The sequence below is a fragment of the Vombatus ursinus genome, unplaced genomic scaffold (assembly GCF_900497805.2).
Source record: "Vombatus ursinus unplaced genomic scaffold, bare-nosed wombat genome assembly UNPS02014168.1, whole genome shotgun sequence".
Classification (NCBI taxonomy): Eukaryota; Metazoa; Chordata; class Mammalia; order Diprotodontia; family Vombatidae; genus Vombatus; species Vombatus ursinus.
The window spans coordinates 2,810,938-2,833,279 of NW_020953946.1; the positions used below are offsets into that span (position 1 = coordinate 2,810,938).

Genomic DNA, 22,342 nt, shown 5'->3' on the forward strand with positions numbered 1-22,342 from the left:
GGATGTGTACTCTTATAAAGCTTATATAATACAAACACTATGATGCTATCGACATTAATATTACAGGAGACTACAAAGTCTTCCCTAGAATACATTTTGTAAAGAAGAGATATAGTTAGTATTGGTGTTAAGAATAAAGAATTGCAGGTAAAAACAATTTTTAACATTTGTTTTTAAAAATTTTGAGTTCCAAATTTTCTACCCCCCTCCCCTGATGGTAAACAATTTTATGTGGATTATACATGTGCAATCATGCAAAATATTTCCATAATAGTCATGTACAACCCTTATTTTCTTTTTTCTTTTTTTCTTTTGATTCTTTTTTTAATTTTATTTATCAATAATCACTTCCATAAGCTTTTGAGTTTTAAATTTTCTCCCCCTCCCTCCTCAAGATGGCACGCAATCTGATATAGGCTAAAATATACATCCCTATTAAACATATTTTCACATTAGTGATGTACAGCCCTTATTTTAAAGAAAACATACACTGATAAGCAACTTGTGCACAAAACACTGGGAACGTACAAAAATGAATAAGACCTATGAGGGTCCCACCCTCGAAAAGTTTAGAGTCTAGTAGGGGAGGTAATACATGAATGTAAATACAATAATATAAAATAGAATATAAGTTCACAGCAAGCAAATCAAGTCAACAATCATTTATTAAGTACTTACTGTGTGCCAGGCCCAATGTTGAGTTCTAGAAGTACAGACACAAAAATAGTCCCTGCCCTAAGGAAGCCCACAGAGGGGCATATGACATGCAAACAACTATGAACAAACAAGATACTGCATACATACAAGATATAAGTTCTCTTGAATATATACAAGATAAATTGGTGGTAATCTCAGAAAAAGGCAGTAACATTAAGGAAAATACAAAGTTATGATCAAAATTAACAAAAAATAAAAATATGTTATTTAGTCATATGATGAGTAAAATTTGAAGAGGGAACTAAAAATCTACAAAAACTGAACAGGCTGCAAATGCCTATATAGGGGCAGCTAGGTGGCACAGCGGATACAACTCCAGCCTTGGAGTCAGGAGGACCTGAGTTCAAATCTGGCCTCAGACACTTGACATTTACTAGCAGTGTGACTCTGAGCAAGTCACTTAACCCGGATTGCCTCACCAACAAAAGCAAAAAAACAAACAAACAAAAATGCCTATGTAGAGTATAAGCACGGTAATTTGTATTGACATGCATTTTTGAGTTTTCAAATACTAAACTACAAGTAGGCTTTGTTGTTGTTTAGACATTTTCATTTTAGATAACTCTTCCTGACCCCTTTTGGGGTTTTCTTGTTAAAGATACTGGAGTGGTTTGCCATTTCTTTCCTGTCTACAGCTCATTTTACAGATGAGGAAATTGAGGCAAAACAGGTTTAAGTGATTTGCCCAGGGTCACACAGCAAGTAAGTGTCTAAGGTCACATTTGAATTCACGACTACCTGAATCCAAACTCAGCACACTGTCCACTCTGCCACCTAGCTGTCTGAGAGTAGGCTAGCAACATGTTACTCCTAGAAGTCTGTGCTCTGATAACTAGCTGGATAAGAATTGTTTATACTTAGGATATGTAAGAATTAGCCTAAGTGGCCAATAAGTATTCCCAACATACTTGAACACTGTTCTTTAAAGTGAGTAGAGTCCACTTATTATACTCCTTCTGGTGTCCAGCCTTTCTTTGAATTTTTAAATTTGAAAATGAATGAAGTCCACAAAAAGCTTCTGTCTCCCCTACATGAAAATGATGCTACAGATCTATTTTCAGTGGAATAAATAACTTATTTTTCTTTAGTAATCATGGGTTGCATCATAATCACCATACATTTTCATAGATCATACAAGTATTATAAGGAAATTGGCCAGAGTTACAGACACACAGTATGACCTGCAACAAAGCAAAGGTCATTGATCCATCAGATCAAACATGGATAATCTTGTTCTTTCCAACCAACGGAGCTAACCAGCATTCATTCATTCATTCATTCTGCAAGTATTTGTTGAATGCCTGATCAAAAAGATATAAAGGAAGAGTTTAAGATACCCTATGGGAAATAAAACACAAATAAAATGATTAAGAATAATTCTAAAAGGGGCAGCTAGGTGGCGCAACAGATAGAGCACCGGCCCTGGAGTCAGGAGGACCTGAGTTCAAATTCAGCCTCAGACACTTAACACTTAGTAGCTGTGTGACCCTAGGCAAGTCATTTAACTGCATTGTCTAGCCAAAAACAAAACAAAACGAAAAAGAGTATTTCTAACAAAAATCGCTAGCATTTACATAGCACTTTAAAGTTTGCAAAGCATTTTACAAATATTATCTCATTTGATCCTCCCAACAATCCTGTAAGGTAGTTGCTCTTCTTATCCCCGTTTTACAGATGAAGAAATGGAGTAGTCAGAAGTCAAACAACTTGCCTAGGGTCAGACAGCTAATAAATGTCTCAAGCAGGATTTGAACTCTGGTCTTCCTGATTCCAGGTCAAATACTATTGTATGTGTATTTATAGTTACAAATTTGCCTTTGGACAAAAACAGTATTGTTCAGTTTGATCACCCACTTTACTCAACAGACTTGGATTGAGTGACTTCTGGTTGCTATTGTACCACCATTCCACCGAGGGCTAAGTAATACTAATAATAATACCGAGGTAGTTTGTGATTGAATGTCAAATGTCTAAGTACATACCACAGAATCTGAGTTGGAAGGGACCCAAGAGGCTATCTAAGCCAACCCAGAACTGAACAAGAACCTCTCTACCACACGCCTAATGTGTTCAGCCTTCAGAGGCAGCCTGTTCCCACTTTTGGGTAGTGCTAATTGTCAGGAAGCTTTTCCTTCGAGTCTCAGTCTGCCACTTTGCAGTGTCTACTCATTGCTCCAATTCCGGCTTCTTAGAGCAAATTCCTCTTTCTTTTGACAACCTTTGAAATATGTGAAGACATTAGTCATGTTCTCTTATGCTTCCTCTTCTCCAGACTGAACATCCCCAATTCTTTCTTCCTTTTTTTTTTTAGATAACTTTTTATTGGTTTCTTTTGTTTTTACATTGCTTTACAATTTAGTTGGGGAGGCAAGATATAACTGACAAATTCAATAATAAGACTTACATAATAGTTCCAGACAGCAATAGGTATTGAAAAATAGTATTTGATTATCCTCCAATGAATTGTTTGAAGTAATAGTTACTGTGGAAGTTCAGAGGAAGGAGATGTCACAGATTTGGATGTTAGGGAAGCCTTTATGGAGTCCATGATGGGGAACAGAGGGAATTAAATTTGGATAAATAATTTAGGGCCACATCATGAACGGCCTTTGAATGTTAGAGGCTAAGGAATTTGGACATTCTGGTGTACACAACAATGAGCCATTGAAGGATTTTGAGGATGAGAATAAGATGAAAATGGTGGTTTAGGAATTAATCTAGGAGGTATCTGTTCCACTTCTGAGCAAATCAACACCACAGAATGCAAATGAATCTGGGTACACAGAAACAGAGAGCAAACTATTACCAACAGCCATGCCAAAGCTTTATATTTTTATTATATTTTTTATATATTTCTATTTATTATTATATATTATTATTTATTATGTATTTTTATATTTATATTTTTCTGAGGTAACTAGGTGGCAACTAGGGGGCACAGTGGATAGAGTCAAGAAGACTCACATTTGTATCCTGCCTTAGACACTAGACACTTCCTATGTGATCTTGGACAAGTCCCTTAACCTTTCTCAGGCTCAGTTCTCTCATCTGTAAAATAGGGAGAATAATACCACGGTTCCTATGAGGATCAAATTTTTTATATGTGTGTGTGTATTTGTGTGTGTGTGTGTGTGTGTATACATACATACACACACACACACACAGCTTTGCATGCCTTCAAATATACATTGGCAGCTAGGTGGCACCGTGAGTAAGAGGGCTGGACTTGGAGCCAGGGAGACAAAGTTCAAATCCTGCTTCAAAAGACACCTGCTACACAAATCACTTAACCTCTGTTTGTCTCAGTTTCTGTAACTACAAAATGGTTAAAGTAATAACACTTCTCTCCCAGGGTTGTTGGAAGGATCAAATGAGGTAACATATGTACAGTGTTTTGCAAATATTAAAGTACTATATAAATGCTAACTATTAATAAAAGCCTTATAAATGCTTAAAAATTAATCTAGGACAAATTATTGGGTAGAAAATGACTTGAGCTAGGGAGACCATTTAGAAGGAGGCTGTTAATTAAAGTATGCCACAGTCCAAGTATAAGGTGATGAGAAAATAGAATCTAGACCAGAGGTTCTTAATTTTTCTGTGTGTGTCATGGATGCCTTTAGCTGTCTAGTGAAGTCTATGGACCTTTTCTCGGACCTCTTCTCTGAAGGTTTTAAAATACATTTAGCAATTGGCACAAGCCTGTAATCTCAGCTACCTGGGAAGCTGAGGTTGTCAGATCTAGGAATTCTGAGCTAGAGTGGGCTAAGCCAATCAGATGTCTGCGCTAAGTCCAGCAACAGTGTGGTGAGCCTATGGGAGGAGAGCCCACCAGGTTCCCCAAGGAGGGACAAATCAGCCCAGGCCAGAAATGTAGCAAATCAGGTGCAGCTAGGTGGCGCAGTGGATAGAGCACCAGCCTTGGAGGCAGGAGGACCTGAGTTCAAATGTGGCCTCAGACACATTACACTCACTAGCTGTGTGACCTTAGACAAGTCACTTAACCCCGATTGTCTCACCAAAAACAAAACAAACAAAAAATATTTAAAAAAAGAAATGTAGCAAATCAAAATTCACATGCCATTCAGTAGTGATATTGAGCCTCTCTACTTCTAGCCTAGGTGAAATAAGAAGACCTAGTCTTTTTAAGAATAAAATGCGTAAAACAAAATGCCTAAGATTACAAAGGAAACCAATTATATTGAAATAAAATTATAAAAAAATTTTAAGACAAAGTCTTCAGCCTCAGATTAAGAACCCCTGGTTTAGACTAATAATGGCAGCAAATCTTTGTCCATTAAGGATGGTGTAATAGCAACCAGAAGTCACTCAATCCAAGTCTGTTGAGTAAAGTGGGTGATCGAACTGAACAATACTGTTTTTGTCCAAAGGCAAATTTGTAACTATAAAATAATGACATCAATTTTTTTTAGCGACTTACAAATTAACTCTGAAAGCATTTCAAAAAGAAGCTCTAAGAATGCTTTAGACAATGAATCAAGTCCACAGCTTTATAAGGTTATTTGAAAAATAATAATCTGGAAGTATATTTGTTAAAAACTTGCTTGCATTTGGGCAACATGTTAAAAATGTGCCATGTCTGCCAAAGAGAAAATCAAGCTTATGCTGCATTAATAGAAGCACAATGAACAAAACAGGCAGAAGACCCCCTATATTCAGTGCTGGTCAGACGTGAAATATTTTGTTCAGCTCTGTGTGTGACATTCTAAGGAAGCTATTGATGAACCAGAGAATGCCTAAAGGAAGACAACCCAGATGACAAAAGATCAGGAACAGGGGTATGCTGGAGCCACCTGGAACTGGCCAGGAGAGCCTATTGCTAAATTTTCAGGGTGAGCATTTACTCTGACGATGTCAACACATCCTGAAAATCACGACTTAGTTGGTTGTTTTGTCTGTTGTCTAGACTTTCAAAAGTGATGGAAAATATTGATAAGGCAAATTAAAAGTGTGTCTTGTGTCCATTTTCCCCCACCCTGCTGTTAAAAATTTACCATCATACGTCAGATCTAAAAACATTGTCATTTGAGAAATGATTGAAGAAATTTGTGATTTTTAGTCTGAAAGGGAGGTAGGATAGCTACCTTCAAGTAGGGTTGTCAAGAAAAGGATCCTATTTCACTTGTGTAACGTAAGCAAGCAGAACTGGGATGGAAATTATAAAGAGGGAGAATTTTCCCATATCTTCTCCAACATTTATCGTTTTTCTTTTCTGGATAAAACATTTCTAAGGTCCTTCTCAGCTGGAATATTCTATAAAGATGTGAACTCCACCTTTTAATCACTTTGAATTGCTTTCCCTTTCTTACCCTTTCTCTAACACCTTGAGATACACTTGCTCACAACTTTACAAACTCTCTACTATAATCCTTGGATTAATACATAGTTATATGATGGGATCAGGAAGAGCTGGACATTACTGAAATGACTGAACAATTTACATGATTCCTTGTAATCCAACTCTCTTTTAGAATAGAAATATTAAAAAGAACAGGGACAAAATTATGGGTAAATATGGTATTATAGGCTCATGAGAGCTAGGTGGCCTTAGAGTCAGGAACCCTCTGAATTCAAATCCTCAGTGAGATAATACATTTTTAGCTGTGTGACCCTGGTAAGTTATTTAACCACTATCAGCCTCAGTTTTTCATCTGTAAAATGTAGATAATAGCAGCACCTACCTCACAGGGTTGTTGTGAGGATCACATGAGATAATGTGTGAAACACTTTACAAACCTTAAAGTGCTATTCAAATTGTAGCTACTATCATCATAGATTTATATTTAGAAGGGACCTTAGAGGTCAGCTAGTCCAAGACTCTCCTATTAAAGATGAAGAAACAGAGGGCTAAAGTGCTTAAGAAAGTGGCCGGAAGCATACAGGGAGTAAGAATTAGTAACAGATGGAAAAGCTTGATTTAATGTATTCATCTGCACCGAAAGAATGAGACTATTTTCATGTCTACTTGCACATTGCAAATTTCACATATTACTATAGTATTTTCTCCTCCTCCTCCTCCTCCTCCTACTAGCTAGCTAGTATTTATATAGTGCCTACTATGTGCCAGGCATTTAACAAATATTATCTTATTTGATCCTCACAACAACCCTTCAAGGTAGGTGCTGTTATTATCCTCATTTTACAGTTGAGGAAACTGTAATGTTTGAGGAAAACTTAAATGTTTTAAGTGACTTGCCCAAAGTCACACAGCTAGTAAATATCTTGGGCTGAATTTGAACTGTGGTCTTTCTGACTATACACCTGGAGCTCTATCAATTGTACCACGTGGCTACTATCAATAGATTGTTTATAGATGAGGTATACGTAACTATAAACTATTGTGATTAGGTGAACTGAACTTTAAAGTCTGAAAGAGTCTAGAGATAATCTTGTCCAAACTTCTTTCTACCCAAAGCTTGAACCCCAACTACAGCATCTTTGACTGGGTGATCCTTTCCTTGAATACTGTACCTCTAATGATGAAGTCCTCATTACAGGAGAATGACACAGCCCATTCTACTTTTGAACCTCTCTAATCACTACAGCTGTTCTTCCAATGAGCCTCATCCTCCCTCTTTATAATTTCCATCCCAGTTCTGCTTGCTTATGTTACACAAGTGAAATGGGATCCTTTTCTTTTTCTCCATAGGACAATCCTACTTGAAGGTAGCTATCCTATCTCCCTTTCAGACTAAAAATACCAAATTTCTTCAATCCTGGATGCATTGCTGGTGGAGTTGTGAACTGATCCAATTATTCTGGAGAACAATTTGGAAATATGCCCAAAGGGCAATCAATCTGTGCACATCCTTCCCTTTGATCCAACAATACCACAACTAGGCCTGTATCCCAAAGAGATCATAAAAAAAAGGAAAAGGACCCACATGTACAAAAACATTTATAGCGGCTCTTTTTGTGGTGGCAAAGAATTGGAAATTGAGGGGATGCCCATCAACTGGAGATTGGCTAAACAAGATGTGGCATATTAATGTAATGGAATACTACTGTGCAGTAAGAGATGATGAACAAGGAGATTTCAGAAAAACCTGGAAAGACTTATATGAACTGATGCTGAGTGATGAGCAGAACCAGGAGAAAATTGTACACAGTAACAGCTACATTGTGTGATGATGAACTATGATAAACTTAGCTTTTCTCAGCAATGCAGTGATCCAAGACAATTGCAAAAGATTTATGATGAAAAATGCTATCTATATTCAGAGAAAGAACTGATGGAGTCTGAATGCAGATGAAAGCATACTATTTTCACCTTTGAGGGGAAGGTTGGTGTTTTTTTTCCCCTTTTATTCTGTTTCTTATTTCACAATATGACTAATGTGGAAATATGTTTTATGTTATTACACATATATAACCTATATCAGATTACTTGCCATCCTGGAGAAGGGGTAGGGAAGGGAAGAAGGGGAAAAATTTGAAACTCAAAATTTTTCAAAAAATGAATGTTGAAAATTGTCTTTACATATAATTGGAAAAAGTAAAATACTGTTTAACATGTCTTATCCAACTGCCTCATTTACAACTGAGGAAACTGGAATAAAATGACTTGCTCAGAGTCACACAACAAATTCAAGTTTTAAGTCTAGTGCAAAAAAAAAAATACCTTGGTTTTAGAGGAAGGACTAGCTGCCATCTACAAAGCTCCATCCTGGTGTTCCACTCTGTTCTCAGAAGGGGAGAGATGCATTTTTAAAAATCCCTACAGCAAACCCCTTATTCCCTGGCCAAGCCTATTCATTTTCAGTTATCAGTTTACTTAGGAACAAATTCATCACTGATAGCCACTGAAAAGTATAAGGGAAACATGGAGAAAAAAAAAGGGAAAAGAAAGAGCTGGGTGGAATTAAAGATTGAGTGCTAACTGGACCTTCCTACCCTCAAGGCCAAACCGTGAAAAAGAGCAGACAACTTTAATTTAACCCTTTCCTTGCCTTGGCACCAAATAAATCGCCACCTTGGCTTTATGCAAAAATGTTTTCTAATGGAAGAATAGAGGTATACACCAAACATTAGGAAAACTTTTTAGTCTAGCCATTGCTATTCTCTTACTGCTTCCTCTCCTTTTTAAATTGACCAGTGTTCTTGAAGCTCTAAGGAGACCTTCCTAGCAGCTGTAGTTATGGTTTCAAAACAGAGGATAAAATGTGTTTAACTGCTGCTATTACTTGCTGTTTGTCCTTGTTTTTGAAGTGGATCATGACATCAGGGAGGTGAACTGGATTTAAGTGAGGGAGGGCTGCACAAAGTCACCAGCCTCAACTTTCTCCTCTGGAGTCATTTGGGTCCAGTGGCCAGATATGGATCAGGACAACTGGAGATGGTGCAGGATGCAGTGGGATCCCTTGACCTTTTCAAGCTAAGGTCTTTAACTGATCTTAGGTTGAGGCAACGCCCGTGCAGTGATTAAGTCTTAATAAGAAATGAGGCAAAGAATGGCCTCTTTAAAAAAAAAATAGATCTTGGAGGGGAAAACTCCCAGGGTTTCTGGCCAAAACAGAAACAATTGTTATTTGCATTCATTCTGAGCCAGTCAGGACCCAAACAGTGACACACTGACCAAGAAGGGATTGGTCTAGGACCAGAGTGATTTGGGGTTAAGACTGGTCTTTAAGAGAGAAAACTAAAACAAGGGAAAAAAAAAAGTTTCAGAGATTAAAATTTACATTCCCTTTGGGCAGAGCACCCTCAGGTAGGGGTCTACTCTTTGTAGAAAGAGAAGAAAGGAAAGAAGGGAGGGAGGAAGGAAGGGAGGGAGGGAGTATTGCCTAACTGCAAGTTTGATCCCTAGTGGGCAGCTCTATTCACAGAGGTTGTTTGTCCTTCCTTCTCGAAGAGGACCACGACATCAGGGAGTTGATGCCATGACAAGCAAGTGAATTGGATTTAAGTGAAAGAGTTTAACTGTATTGATTGTTGAGAGAAGGGGGACTGGAAGACTGGAGAGAATTGTACAGGGCAGCATTTCTCAAGCTAATTTATCCACAGAGCACTTTAGGAATAGAAATATATTGATGAAATCCAGTAAATGTTGATCTGGAAGTATTGAAAACCTTTGGGATAAAAAGGAGGAATAACATTGGGAATATTTTAGAGCCAAGGAAATTTGGCTCTAAAGGAAATTTCAAATCCTGATACTAGCAGTGTGACTCTGGACAAGTCAAGTAACCTCTCTGTACCCAGTGTCTCATCTGTAAAATGAGGGAGGTTGGACTTGAACACCTTTTGAGTCTCATATTGCTTTTAAAACTGTGATCCCATGATCATTCCTAATGTATTTGTATTATCCTATGAAATCAGGTCTCTTTCTACACCGAAAAAATACATATTATGGAATAAGTACATTTGAAATATATATAATTTCAAATATATTATTTTTGATGGAAAAATATTTCGAAATATTTTTCACAGAACCACATTTACATCACGGGAAATAACAAAATCTGACAAAACACTGTGGGGAAATGCTAAAAAAAGGAAAAATGTCTTTTTTCACTTACTTTTCTCAAAACTTGGACAAATACACAAAGGGAGAACATACTTCAGGGGGTACAGTAAAGTTAAAAATAAAAAGTAATATGCATTCTATCTAAAAGCTGGGGTGAAAAGTGTGGTGTGGAAACAAAATAACAATAAGGCTTTTGTTTAAAAAGTTAAAGTGAACTAAGTGCTTGAGGGGCTTCAAACTGGCCCCAGGCTCACATTTCTATAGGCTTTAAGTTTTGCAAAGAACTTTTCTCCCAACCCCAACCCCCATCCCCCTTCCTGGTCGGTGGTGCAATGTACATTAACCAATAGGAAAGCCATACTTAAGTCGCTACAACAACTTCTTTGACATGCAATTTTCCATTCACTGCCCTATTTGTAGCCTATTCTACAGCTGGGAGTACTTTAAAAAGAAAACCGAGCTCATTTTGCTCAATACAATAATACTTAAGATTTATAGACCACTTTTCCTCTTCAAAGCACTTTACAAACATTAGCTAATTAGTGGTCCCTCTTACACCTTGCAAGTTCATTTTTATTACTCCAATTGCAAATTAGTTCAATTCAGTCATAGTGGTAAGCAACTTGTCTGAGGCCCCAGAAAGAGGCTGAAGTAAGGAGAAAATTAGACTTCGGAAGGTCTTTGCTCCTGGCCTCGTACTCAAAGCTGTCCAGGTTCCTAGTCTCTCACCAACTACCCTTTCTCCATTAAAAAACAAACACCATGAATGTAACTGCATCTTACAATGCTGTAAGAAATGATGAATGCAGAGAAGCAGGGAAAGATCTACATAAACTGGTGAAGATCGAGGTCATCTGAACCAATAAAACAAAATACACAATGACTACAACAGTGTAAACAAAAAACACCCACAATAAAATCAAAAGTGAATGCTGCAAAATTATAAGGAACAAGTATGAATTGAAAGAAGAGATGTGAAGTGACCCTCCTATCATACCTCTTTAAAGAGTTCAAGGTTCACAAGTGTTGTTTATTGCACATATTTTCAAATCTTTTTGATGTATTCAGCAGTTTTCCTGATTTTTTTCTTTTTTTCATTTGTCTTTTAAAATATTATTCCTTATATGTAATGGCTAGATGGTAGAGTGGATAAAGTGCTGGGCCTGAAGTCAGGAAGACCTGAGTTCAAATCCAGCCTCAGACACTGGGCAAGTTACTTAACCCTGTTTGCCTCAGTTTCCTCATCTGTAAAATGAGCCGGAGAAGGAAATGGCAAACCACTCCTGTATCTTTGCCAAGAAAATCTCAAATGTAGTTTTGAAGAGCTGGGCGTGACTGAATAACAACAAAATTGAATACTCTATGAACTTGTAATCTTGATAAATAAAACTTCAGTGTACCTTCTCTCTATATCTATCTTGTTTGTACATAATTGTTTGCATGTTTTCTCCCTCATTAGATTAAATGCTTCTTGAGAAAAGGGGCTGGTTTTTGCCTTTATTTGTATCCCCAGTGCTTAGCATAGTGCCTGGAACATAGAATGTACCTAATAAATGCTCACAGTAGAATCTAGACAAAGTTTGATCCTTTCACCTTTAGTAAAATAACAGTAAACTCTGAATGCCTCTTTCTGAAGGTTTAATTTCAAGGATATTTATCCATTTGAGCAATGGAGTTTAGTTACCGTAAAGTTTTTCAAAAGTAAATGGGTGCAGTGTTCCATCAACCATTCCCAGCTTAGCCATCACCACTGCTGAATGAAGGAAACAGTAACTGGTAAAATTTTTTAAAGTGTCACTTTAACCCACCTGGAGGAAAAAAACTCAAGAAGGCAGGACAGCATACTTTTTGTAGCCCTTCATTCCATGCCTCCCCTGCATTGAGATTTGAGGACCTCACCAAGGAGCCATGGCACAGTTGGAGGAGAAACTTCATGGGATCCCTACATGGCAAAAACATCAAGGTTCTAAATTCTATCAAAGATTTTACATTTTTCTTTCTCATCAGTTTAGGTCAACAAGAAAGCAGTCACAACCAACCAACAAGCATTCAGAACTACTTAATTACTAAGTGTTAGGCACCATGCTTAATGAAGACGATACAAATGAAAACAAACAGTTCCTGCCCTCAAAGAGCTGACATACTATTGGGGGACACATAAATAGGTAAATACAAGATGCATGTATAGTTAATCTTAGACGGAAAGGCGTAAATGACTAAGGGGCCTGGGAAAGCCTCCTGCAGAAGGTATCATTTGAAGTGAATCTTGAAGGAAGTCAGAGCTGCTAAGAGTCTGAGGTGAGGAAAGAATTCTTGTCCAAGAATGGACAAGAGCCTTTGCAAAGACAAGAGAGGAATATCACTTACAAGGAATGGCAACTAGGTAGGTATTGTAAGTTTCAGAGAGCATAGAGGGGAGCCAGGTATAGGCTGAAATGGTAAGAAGGGGGCAGAATGTGAAGAGTCTTAAATACCAAACAGGACTTTGACATTGAAATTGGAGATAACTTAAAAAAAAAAAGTCATAATATAAATTTGAGGTTCATATGTGATCTCCTTCCTCTGGTGTTTGCATGTGGAATTCATGTATTGATGTTTGTCAAGCAGAATATTGGTAAAATTGGGTTTTTTCTCTTTCTCTCCCTTTTTCTCTATTCTTTATCCAATCAACTACTGAGCTCTGTCAATTTCATTTCCATGACACTTCTCTAAGTCTCCTTATCTCAATTCTCTGTAGGACTATTGTAAACAGTTCATCATTACCACCCAACTTAGACAGCGGCAATAATGACTCAAAAATGTCTTTCTGATTCCTTTCTTCCCCACTCCAGGCAACTCTTTCACCAAAATAACCCTTCTCATAGAAAGATCTGGCCATGCTATTTATCTGCCCCCCCCCAAAAAAGTTCACAATCCTCTGTCTGGCAGTCAAGGACTTTCACAACCTAGTACCACTCTAATTCATACCATTCTGTGCCCCAGCCAGACTGTACTACTCTCTGCCCTGAGATCATGTTCTGTACCTTTTCCTCAGCTGAAACTGAGAAGCATAATAGTTCTCCTTTCTCTTCCCCATCTGCTGAATTCTTTTTGTTTTTCAGTCTCAGTCAGTATGATTCTTTGTGACCCCATTTGGGGTTTTCTTGGCCAAGATACTGGAGTGGTTTGCCATCTCCTTCTCCAGCTCATTTTACAAATGAGGAAACTGAGTTAAACAGGGTGAAGTGACTTGTCCAGGGTTAGTGTCTGAGGACAGATTTGAACTCAAGATGAGTCTTCCTGACTCTAGGCCCAGCATTCTTACCCCTGCGCCACCTAGCTGCATTCTTTAAAGACCAAAATACAGTGGAAAAAGCACTGACTGCAAGTCAGAGCATCTCAGTTGCTCACAACTGTGTGACCTCGGGCTAGTCACTTAACTTTCCTTGGATCTCAGTTTCTACATCTGTGAAATGATGGGTTTGGAGTAGATGGCCTCTAAAGTCCCTTCCAGTTTGAGATTCTGTAATCCATCTCCTCCATCCTCCCTTCTCTGAGCTCCAGTCTTTCTCACTATCACCTGCTGTGGACTTACCATGGCACTTTTTTTCATGGTTCTGTATTTCCTTTTAATAGATCTCATTGATATATTTTCTATTTATATCATTTAGTTTTCCCCTGTATCCCTCCTCTCAGAGAGCCATCCCTTATATATGAAGAATTTAAGAAATAGAAATTTGCAAATTGATCAATACATAGGAAAAACCTGACAATAGCTAACATTTATATAGTGCCACCTCCTCTTCCTCCTTCTACCAACCCTCACCATCACCATAACAGTAACAATAACAACAACAATAGCTAACATTTATATAGTAGTTACTATGTGCCAGATACTGTGCTAAGCCCTTTATGATCTCATTTGAGCCTCATAACCCTTGAGAGGTTAAGTGCTATTTTTATCCCCATTTTACAGATGAGGAAACTGAGTCAAACAGATTACATGACTTGTCCAGGGTCACATAGCTAGTAAGTGTCTGAGGCTGGATTTGAATTCAGGCCTTCCTGACTCCAGGCTCAGCCCTCCTCTATCCTCTGTACCACCTAGGTATCTCCATTATATGCAATGTTCCACACCCCTGGTTCCCCTCACCTCTGCAAAGGAGTTGTGGAAAGTATCTTCTCATATCTCTTCTTTGAGTCTTCAAGCTTATTCTTTTTAAATTTGGCACCATTCATCTTAAATTGTTTTCTGGTTCTTTCCATTTGTATTGATGGAGTTGCGTTACATTTAACACGACTGGCTCTGTTTACTTCACTTTGCATCTGATGTATTTATGATGTAATAATGGCTATTTTAGTTATTGTGCTGGTGTCCTGTCCTCCCCCACCCCCCAGTCTATAAATTCCATAAAGGCAGGAACCAGGAATTATTTAAACTTGATGATGCTCCCAGCTTCTATCACAGTGCTCTGGGAATACCAGGGACCTATATGTTTTTTTTGTTCTGTTATTCTACCAACTTTTTTTTTCCTTCTTTCAGGTTTGCAAGTTTAATACTAATTCAGATAAATAACTTTCTTTTTTTTTAGAAAAAAATTTTATGCAATTGGGATTAAGTGACTTGCCTAGGGTCACACAGCTAGGACGTGTTAAGTGTTTGGTCTGAGGCTAATATTTGAACTCAGGTCCTCTTGACTTCAAGGCCAATGCTCTATCCACTACGCCACCTAGCTGCCCCTCAGATAAATAGCTTTCAAGTTAGCTTTAGCTGAGGTACAGCCACAAAGTATATAGATGGTAACTGCTGCAGCTACCAGTTATCTTGGCAAGGTTAATTTTGTGGTAGTGTAATGCCTAGTGAAACTCAGGCCTCCAATAACCTTGCAACAATACTGATAGGGAACCCCTAAGTGTCATCAAACAAGATCCCTGGGGACAGCTAGGTGGTGCAGTGGATAGAGCACTGGCCCGAGTGAGGAGGACCTGAGTTCAAATTTGGCCTCAGACACTTGACTCTAGTTGTGTGACCCTGGACAAGTCACTTAAGCCCATTGCCTAGCAGAAAAACAAAAACAAAAACAAAAAAAGATTCCTAACAACTAATAGCAGCTACAGAGGGTACCCTTGGGACTCCCAGCCTCCTCATTTTACATATGAGAAAACTGAGAACGACAGAGGAAAAATGACTTGCTCAAAGTCACACAAGTAATATCAATGGGAGAGCTGGGATGACCTCTGGCCATTTGCTTCCAAATTCAGCAGTTTTGAGGCTGCACCATGCCGTCTCCTCTAGGACAAATGCCTGTTTTGCTCTCAAAGCTCTTCACAACTAGACCCCAACTTACTTTGCCAGACCTGGTACACAATACTGTGTCCCTTTTTTCACACACTCTTCATTACAGTCCAGTTGGCCTTCTTTTGGTTTCTCTTAGGTGACATTCCATCTTCCTGTCTCCGAGTCTTTGCACTGGTTGTTTCTCACGCCTGTAATGTAATCTCTTTTCGGCTCTAACCTTTTAGAATCCCTGGTTCTGTTGAAGACTCAGATGATGCACTTTCTACACAAGGCCATTCCTGATTGATGTTCCTAACTGCCATTATCATCTATTCCAAAATCAACTTATTATCTCTTTTGTATATATCAGTGTATGTAAGCCTAAAAGAACATAAGTTCCTTGAGAACACTGGCTATTACACTTTTAATCTTTATATACTTTTGGCCTACTGTGACTTCTAGTACATAGTATATGTACTAATAAATGCTCCTCAAAACAGTTCAGAGAAATGTCATGCACTTCATGTATGAAGAGGAAAAAAGAATTAGTACAGCCAAACTCACTTTATTCAGCCAAACATCACTCAGCCAAATCCGTGGGTGGGGACACAGATAATGGATCAACAATCTAAAAAAAAAAAAAACTTTAATTATCCTTTTTACAAAATAGGTTACTGAATACAGAGGCAGATAACCAGCTCTAACACTAATTATATTTGTTCTGCTACTTATAATGGCAAAAAATTGGGTAGTTAAGAAGATGCCCATCAATTGGGGAATGGCTGAACAAATTATGGCTATACAAATGTAATAGCATATTTTTATACCGTAAGAAATACTAAAAGGAATGACACCTAAGACTTTTATGAACTGATGCAGAGTAAAGTAAGCAGAAGGTGAACAATTTACGTAACACTGTAAAGACATTTTGAAAGGCTTATGTGATCAATGCAGTGACTAACCATGACTCCAGAGAACGAATAATCAAAACATGCTACCCACTTCCCAATGGAGGGGGATAGACTCAAGATGCAGAGATATGCATTTTGGACATAACCAATTTAGGAATTTGTTTTGCTTGACTTCATATTTTTATGTTTTTTCAATGTAGGTGGGAAAGAGTAAATACTTGTTTATTTAAAATAAAATTCAAAAAAATTGCTTAACTGCAGACCTAAAAAAACCCTGAAGCTTCACGTACGTCATCGTAACACCGAGTATGCTTCATCTGGGCCTCTCTAACCCTTCCAAACACGAGTAGACACATTTACTGATGCAGGCAGGGAAGTCAGAAAGAGGAAATCACCTCTTACCTACAATAATAGTCTTAACTTAATGTTATCGAACTTCTCTAGCTCTGTCTGACCTGCTAATGAGCAGTTAAATTAACTCAAAACCAGGTGACAAGTTTCAAAATGCTAGCTCTTGATCACCAACCCTTGACTAATCAAAAATTGGCTGAATATGCATTGCTAAGAGTCTACTGTAGGAAAGAAAAAGACACCCTTAGGATGATTTGAAGACCTTTTCCCCCTAAAAACTTAACTAAGTCACACTTTTTAAGAACAATTTTTCAGAATCCAGTTTATTCGTGTGTGAAATGCAAGGACACCTTCTAAGTAGGTAAATAATGTAAGTTTACTTTGAGAATCTCTTTAGATCTAAGGCAGATCAGCAGACAGTCAAGCCTCCAGTCTCTGGCTGTGTGACTTTGAGCAAATCAAATCCTCTCTGGATCTGTTTTCACATTTAAAAAATGAGAATTGAATTTGGTATTATACTTAAAATTATGCTTTAAAAGTTACCAAAATATCTGGGTCCCATTTGATCCAGAGATCCCACTGCTAGGGCAGGCACTCAAAAGGTGGTCTGAGTCTTCTAAAAACCAAAATATTCTTTGTTTAGGTCATAAACAACTAGAAACAAAGTAGATACCCATCAACTATTATTTTTTGGGATTTTCTTGGCCGAGATAATGTAGTAGTTTGCCATTTCCTTCTCCAGCTCATTATACAGATGAGGAAACTGAGGCAGTTAAGTAACTTGCCCAGGATCATACAGCTAGTATGTGTCTGAGGCCCAGCACTCTATCTACTGCGCCACCTAGCTGCCCCATCAGCTGAGGGATGGTTAAATAAACTGTGGTACATGAATGTGGTGTAATACCTACTGCACTGTAAGAAGCTATGAACAAAGAATGCAGAAAGATATATGAACTGGTATGTGATAAAGTAATCAGAATCAGGAAACAACATACACAAAGACAACAACGTAAAAGGAAAGAACAACAAAAAGTAACTGAACATCGTCTAATTATAATGACAAGAAAGTTTAGTCCTGGGGAAGACTGAAGGAAATTTACCACTCTTCCTTGCTGGAGGGGGGGACTAGGAGTATAGATCATCAAATACACTATTGCCCTTGGGTTGGTTTTACTTAACTGCCCTCTCTCAAAAACCTGTTACAAGGGATGGTTCCCTAATGAGGGGAGTGAAGAGGAAAGGTATATATTTGGAAATGTTAAGTGATATAAAAACAAAAGATAGCAATAACATTTTTCTTTAAAATAGGAATAGGCCTCAAAGATCCATTTGAGCTCTATAACCTATGATGCTAAGTATTGCCTATTCTTTAAAAAACAATTTTAAATTACTGGTTCGATATTAGGAACAAGCAAAAAAAATTTTTTTTGAAAACCATTAAATCTACCACCCACACAGTAACCTTTAATTAAACACTTTGTCATAACTTCCCAAGAAGACTGTAGAGTTATCTGTGTTAAATATTTCTTATCCCTCATAGCACTTCTGTAGCTAGTGCTGGGTTCATAGTAGCTGTTTAATGCATACTTCACTGATATGCAGTATATGAATATTAAATACACACTTTCAAGGTTTGCTTGTTCTTACTGTAACCTGAATTTAGTTAATGTTTTCTGAGTAGATGCCTTAATTTCTTATGTTGACATTTTTTTCTTTGGGAAAAGACTTTTGTTTTCTTGCTCTGAAATCTAAAATAACAGTTCATTAAAATTTTGTGTTTGTGATTTTGGATAATATAGTAAATAAAATGATAGTGTAAATCCTGTGGCCTGCTAAAGCAGGGCTCAATTTGCATTAACACAAACAACAGGAAATTGTTCATATGATTTTATTTTACCACTAAAACAGATTCACATCATGATACACAATTTTGGTGTATATCTGAAACATTAGTGATCTATATAAAGTGAGTACTAAAGCATTTTATTTTTAACAATGTTTATTTTAGATTCCATTTTTACAAATGCTAGATGAAATATATACAAAAGCTAGACAGTAAATATACAAAATTTGTGTAAAGCAGGTAATAATATACAAGAGACATAAGCTAGTAGTAAGTTTAAATATAACATATTAGGAAAATGAATTAACATTCATTACATTAAGTGTCCATGAATTGGAAAGCCATTCTGTAGAGAAATGCTGTATAGTCAGATATTATCAAAGAAACTATGCTAGCATGTAACTTCATTTACTTTTAAAATCCCTTCAAATAATAGGAAATCAAAGTACTTTTTCATAAAAGTACATCTTTATGTTCAAAAGAACATAAATAGTAGCAACTTTAAATAAGTGAGGTATATACAGTTTTAGACTCTAGCTAATAAAAAATAGTCCTCTTACTACCAACTGGATTACTAAGTATTCCTTTAATTATAGCCAAAACCTTAATAAACAACTACTGATTTTTACTTCTACTTTAAGACACCATTTCCTTAATCTTAAAAAATTTTCTGGTCTCATCGAAGTTGAAGAAATGAAATGCAAAAATCAGCACAATATTAAGTAGATAGTACAGGTTCTTTAAATACTTAAGTGTATGGTCATTACACTGTACTACTCTGACTATAAGCATATAATTTATGGAAGTAGTTAGGAATGGCATTTCAAATCATTATTAAAAGTAATAAAGAATGTCATTTAAATTTTCACATTTTATAATCACCTTGAAAAGAATTTTTGAAAAGTTATTTTTAATTTAAAAAAAAGTTATTTTCTGTGTTTAGGCCTATCAAAATGGCATTATTAAGGCTCCTAATATATCCCTTTTTCAAACTTATAAAAATGGAGCACCTTCTGATAAGTTATCTTTTGCACAATGGAAATATCAAATTCACTTCTTCCTAAGCCTGTTAAGACATTTCTGAACTCTGAATATTAGGTTACTATGCACTCCCCAACCCCCCAAACAATTACACAACCTAGACAGTTTTAAAAGTTACCTTAATATTGTTTTTTACATGTAGAATATTTTGTGGAAACCAAATTTATTTGGCTTTTTGGTAATCAATATATTAATGCTATACTGTTATCAGGAGAAGTCTTATTTCTGGGCAGCATCCTCAGTTTTCAGATAACAGTTATATTTCTATTGATTGATACCTTTCCTGCAAGGAGTTGTAAAAATTTTAGCTCCAAAGTTGACCACTATTGTGTATCTTTATTTAGAAAAGTTGTGCTATGTATAGACTGGTGTAATTATTTGGTAAAACAACTTATCAAATGTCCATCTGTTTGACAACTTCAGTTTATATAGCAATAGATCCAGCCCCAACCTACTTTGTTTACAAAGCCATCGTTTCATTTTATAGTCCTTAGCAACGATAACTAAAATTCCTTGATCGATTTGAATCGATACAGTCACAGAAACAAATCTCCCTAAAAAGAAGAGGTACCAAAACAAGTAATGGGCTGTGCAAAAGTCTTTCCTTAGAACAAATGTGATAGCTTAAATTATCAGGAATTTAAACAGTTTAGTTAAGAAGGTTAATGAATTATTAAGTAGGCTTTTTTTCCCAATAGCACTATATATATTAAAATAAAGTAAAATTACACAAAATTCCAATATGTTCTTTATAGATGTTAATGTTAAAATGGCAATCTTGTTAAAATGTTTTGGTTAAGTTTTATTTACGGTGGCATAGTAGAAAAATCAATGCATTTGCAGAGGGAAAATGTGGTTTCAAATTCCCAATTTTGCCCACTTACTATTAAATATGACCTTTAGCAACTCACTTAACTGACAAGGGCTCTTAGATTTCTCATCTATAAAATGGATTGTAGTAAAGGATCTCTAAGGCCCCTTCCAAGTACTAAATCCTATGCACGGAAGTGCTACATTTTATTCGCTTCCTAAAACTGTCTGTAGATGTTTCATTGACAGTTCATTTAAATTAGAGTTTCAGAAATGTGAACCTTCAAGTTCTAGGGAAGAACAGACAGTGGGAGAAGGATTTAAGTGCTTAAAAACCATTAAATGTAAATTTTAAGATGAACTATCTATTTTGCATCAAGTAAATGTCATACTAAAGAAATTCTTTCAAAAATAATCTTTTAACATTTTAGCATTAGTTAAAAAAATACTCCTAGTGCAGAAAATTATACTATCAAAACCTACATAAACAAGTTGAAAATTTGGGCTTCATGTCAGAATAATGGTTCCATGCTGTACTTCACATCCCCATCTGCAGATCAGCAAAGTTGTAGAAACTGTCAACATCTCCAGAAGCTGTTACTTTATTTTCTGATACAAACATCTATTTTAAATTTAAAAGAGACAAAAAATATTAATAACAAATCAACACAAAATACCAGAGTCCTGTTCATTATTGAACCTAGTCAAAAATTTTGCTGCCCTCTAAATACAATCATAAAATTCATCCAAGATAATATCCAAACATTCAAGTCTTCTATAATTGATATATTACATTTCCAGCAGTTGCAAATTAAATGTTAAAGTTTTAAAAAGTGCTGTGAAGAAAATCTTCTTTAAATAAAATTAGAACATTTATAAAAGCACACTTGAAATCACATGATTTCTTCTAAACTGCAATGCCTTTTGGTTTATATAAAAAGGTGTCATATATAATACAAAGAGCACTGGGTTAGTCCTAGTAATCCTGGCTCAATCACTAAATGTCTTAATTAACTAGTCACTTAACCATTCTTTGTCTCTTAACATCAGCCCTCTTAATGCCCAGACTGTTAAGAAAATTGAGATTATATAGATGTGAAAGTAGCTAGGAAAGCATAAAGTACTTCCCAACTCCATACACAGACATCTTGAGTTTTAAATTCCTCCCCACCAAAATTTGTGTATGCACCCACTTAAAAGGTTCATGCTCTCAAAAAAAAAAAAGTGTCTATTAAGGAAATCTTAAATCACAAAAACCAGAGTGACAACAACCTATCAACTCATATACTTCAATGGTTTGTGATCTCAATTTGAATGTCCCCTCCAGTAATGTTGATTGAAATCCACGTTTTTCCATCCTGTGTGACTTTTTCCTTCTGTTTTTGCAAGTTTTCTATAATTATTTCCCAATAACTAGAAAATATTCACATAATGATTTATATGTATCTCGCCAAACTATCCCATATTAAATGCAACATTATTCCAAGTATAGCAAAATTATTATTAGTAAGCAGGAGAATCTACTGCTCTATGGCATATCTTATTCATTCTTCTCAATGCAAATATTTTCATGAAATGCAGAAACATTACAAGTATGATAATTCTACATACTAGGGAGAACTGGTAATCAAATAACAATAACATAGCACTTTAAAGTTTGTAAGACACATTGCTCACAATCATTCTGTTAAATTGTTAGATAGTATGAGGATTACCTCCATTTTACAAATGAGGAGATTGAGATCTGAGCTATTAAATTATTTGCCCGTCACAAAGTTCATGAGGTGGGACTCAAGTCTAGGTTTCTTGACTCCAAGTGTAAAGAAAAATAAATGTAAATGGTAATTTGGGGATTTTTAAATTTATCTTTTAATGTTTTATTAGTGCTTTAAAATATTTTTCTACCATTACTTCCCAATAAATCTCAC

The 22,342-nt window shown here is 36.4% G+C and overlaps 1 protein-coding gene across 1 annotated transcript in view; it reads right to left on the reverse strand.

Annotated features, from left to right (window-relative positions):
* Window positions 1-18,701: 18,701 nt before the first annotated feature.
* Window positions 18,702-22,342, reverse strand: part of RP2 (RP2, ARL3 GTPase activating protein) — a 42,300-nt gene continuing 38,659 nt past the window's right edge. Inside the window, exon 5 of the mRNA XM_027859478.1 lies at window positions 18,702-21,036. Coding sequence (XP_027715279.1) covers window positions 20,953-21,036 — 84 coding nt within the window. The 3' untranslated portion in view covers window positions 18,702-20,952. The remainder of the gene's footprint in view (window positions 21,037-22,342) is intronic.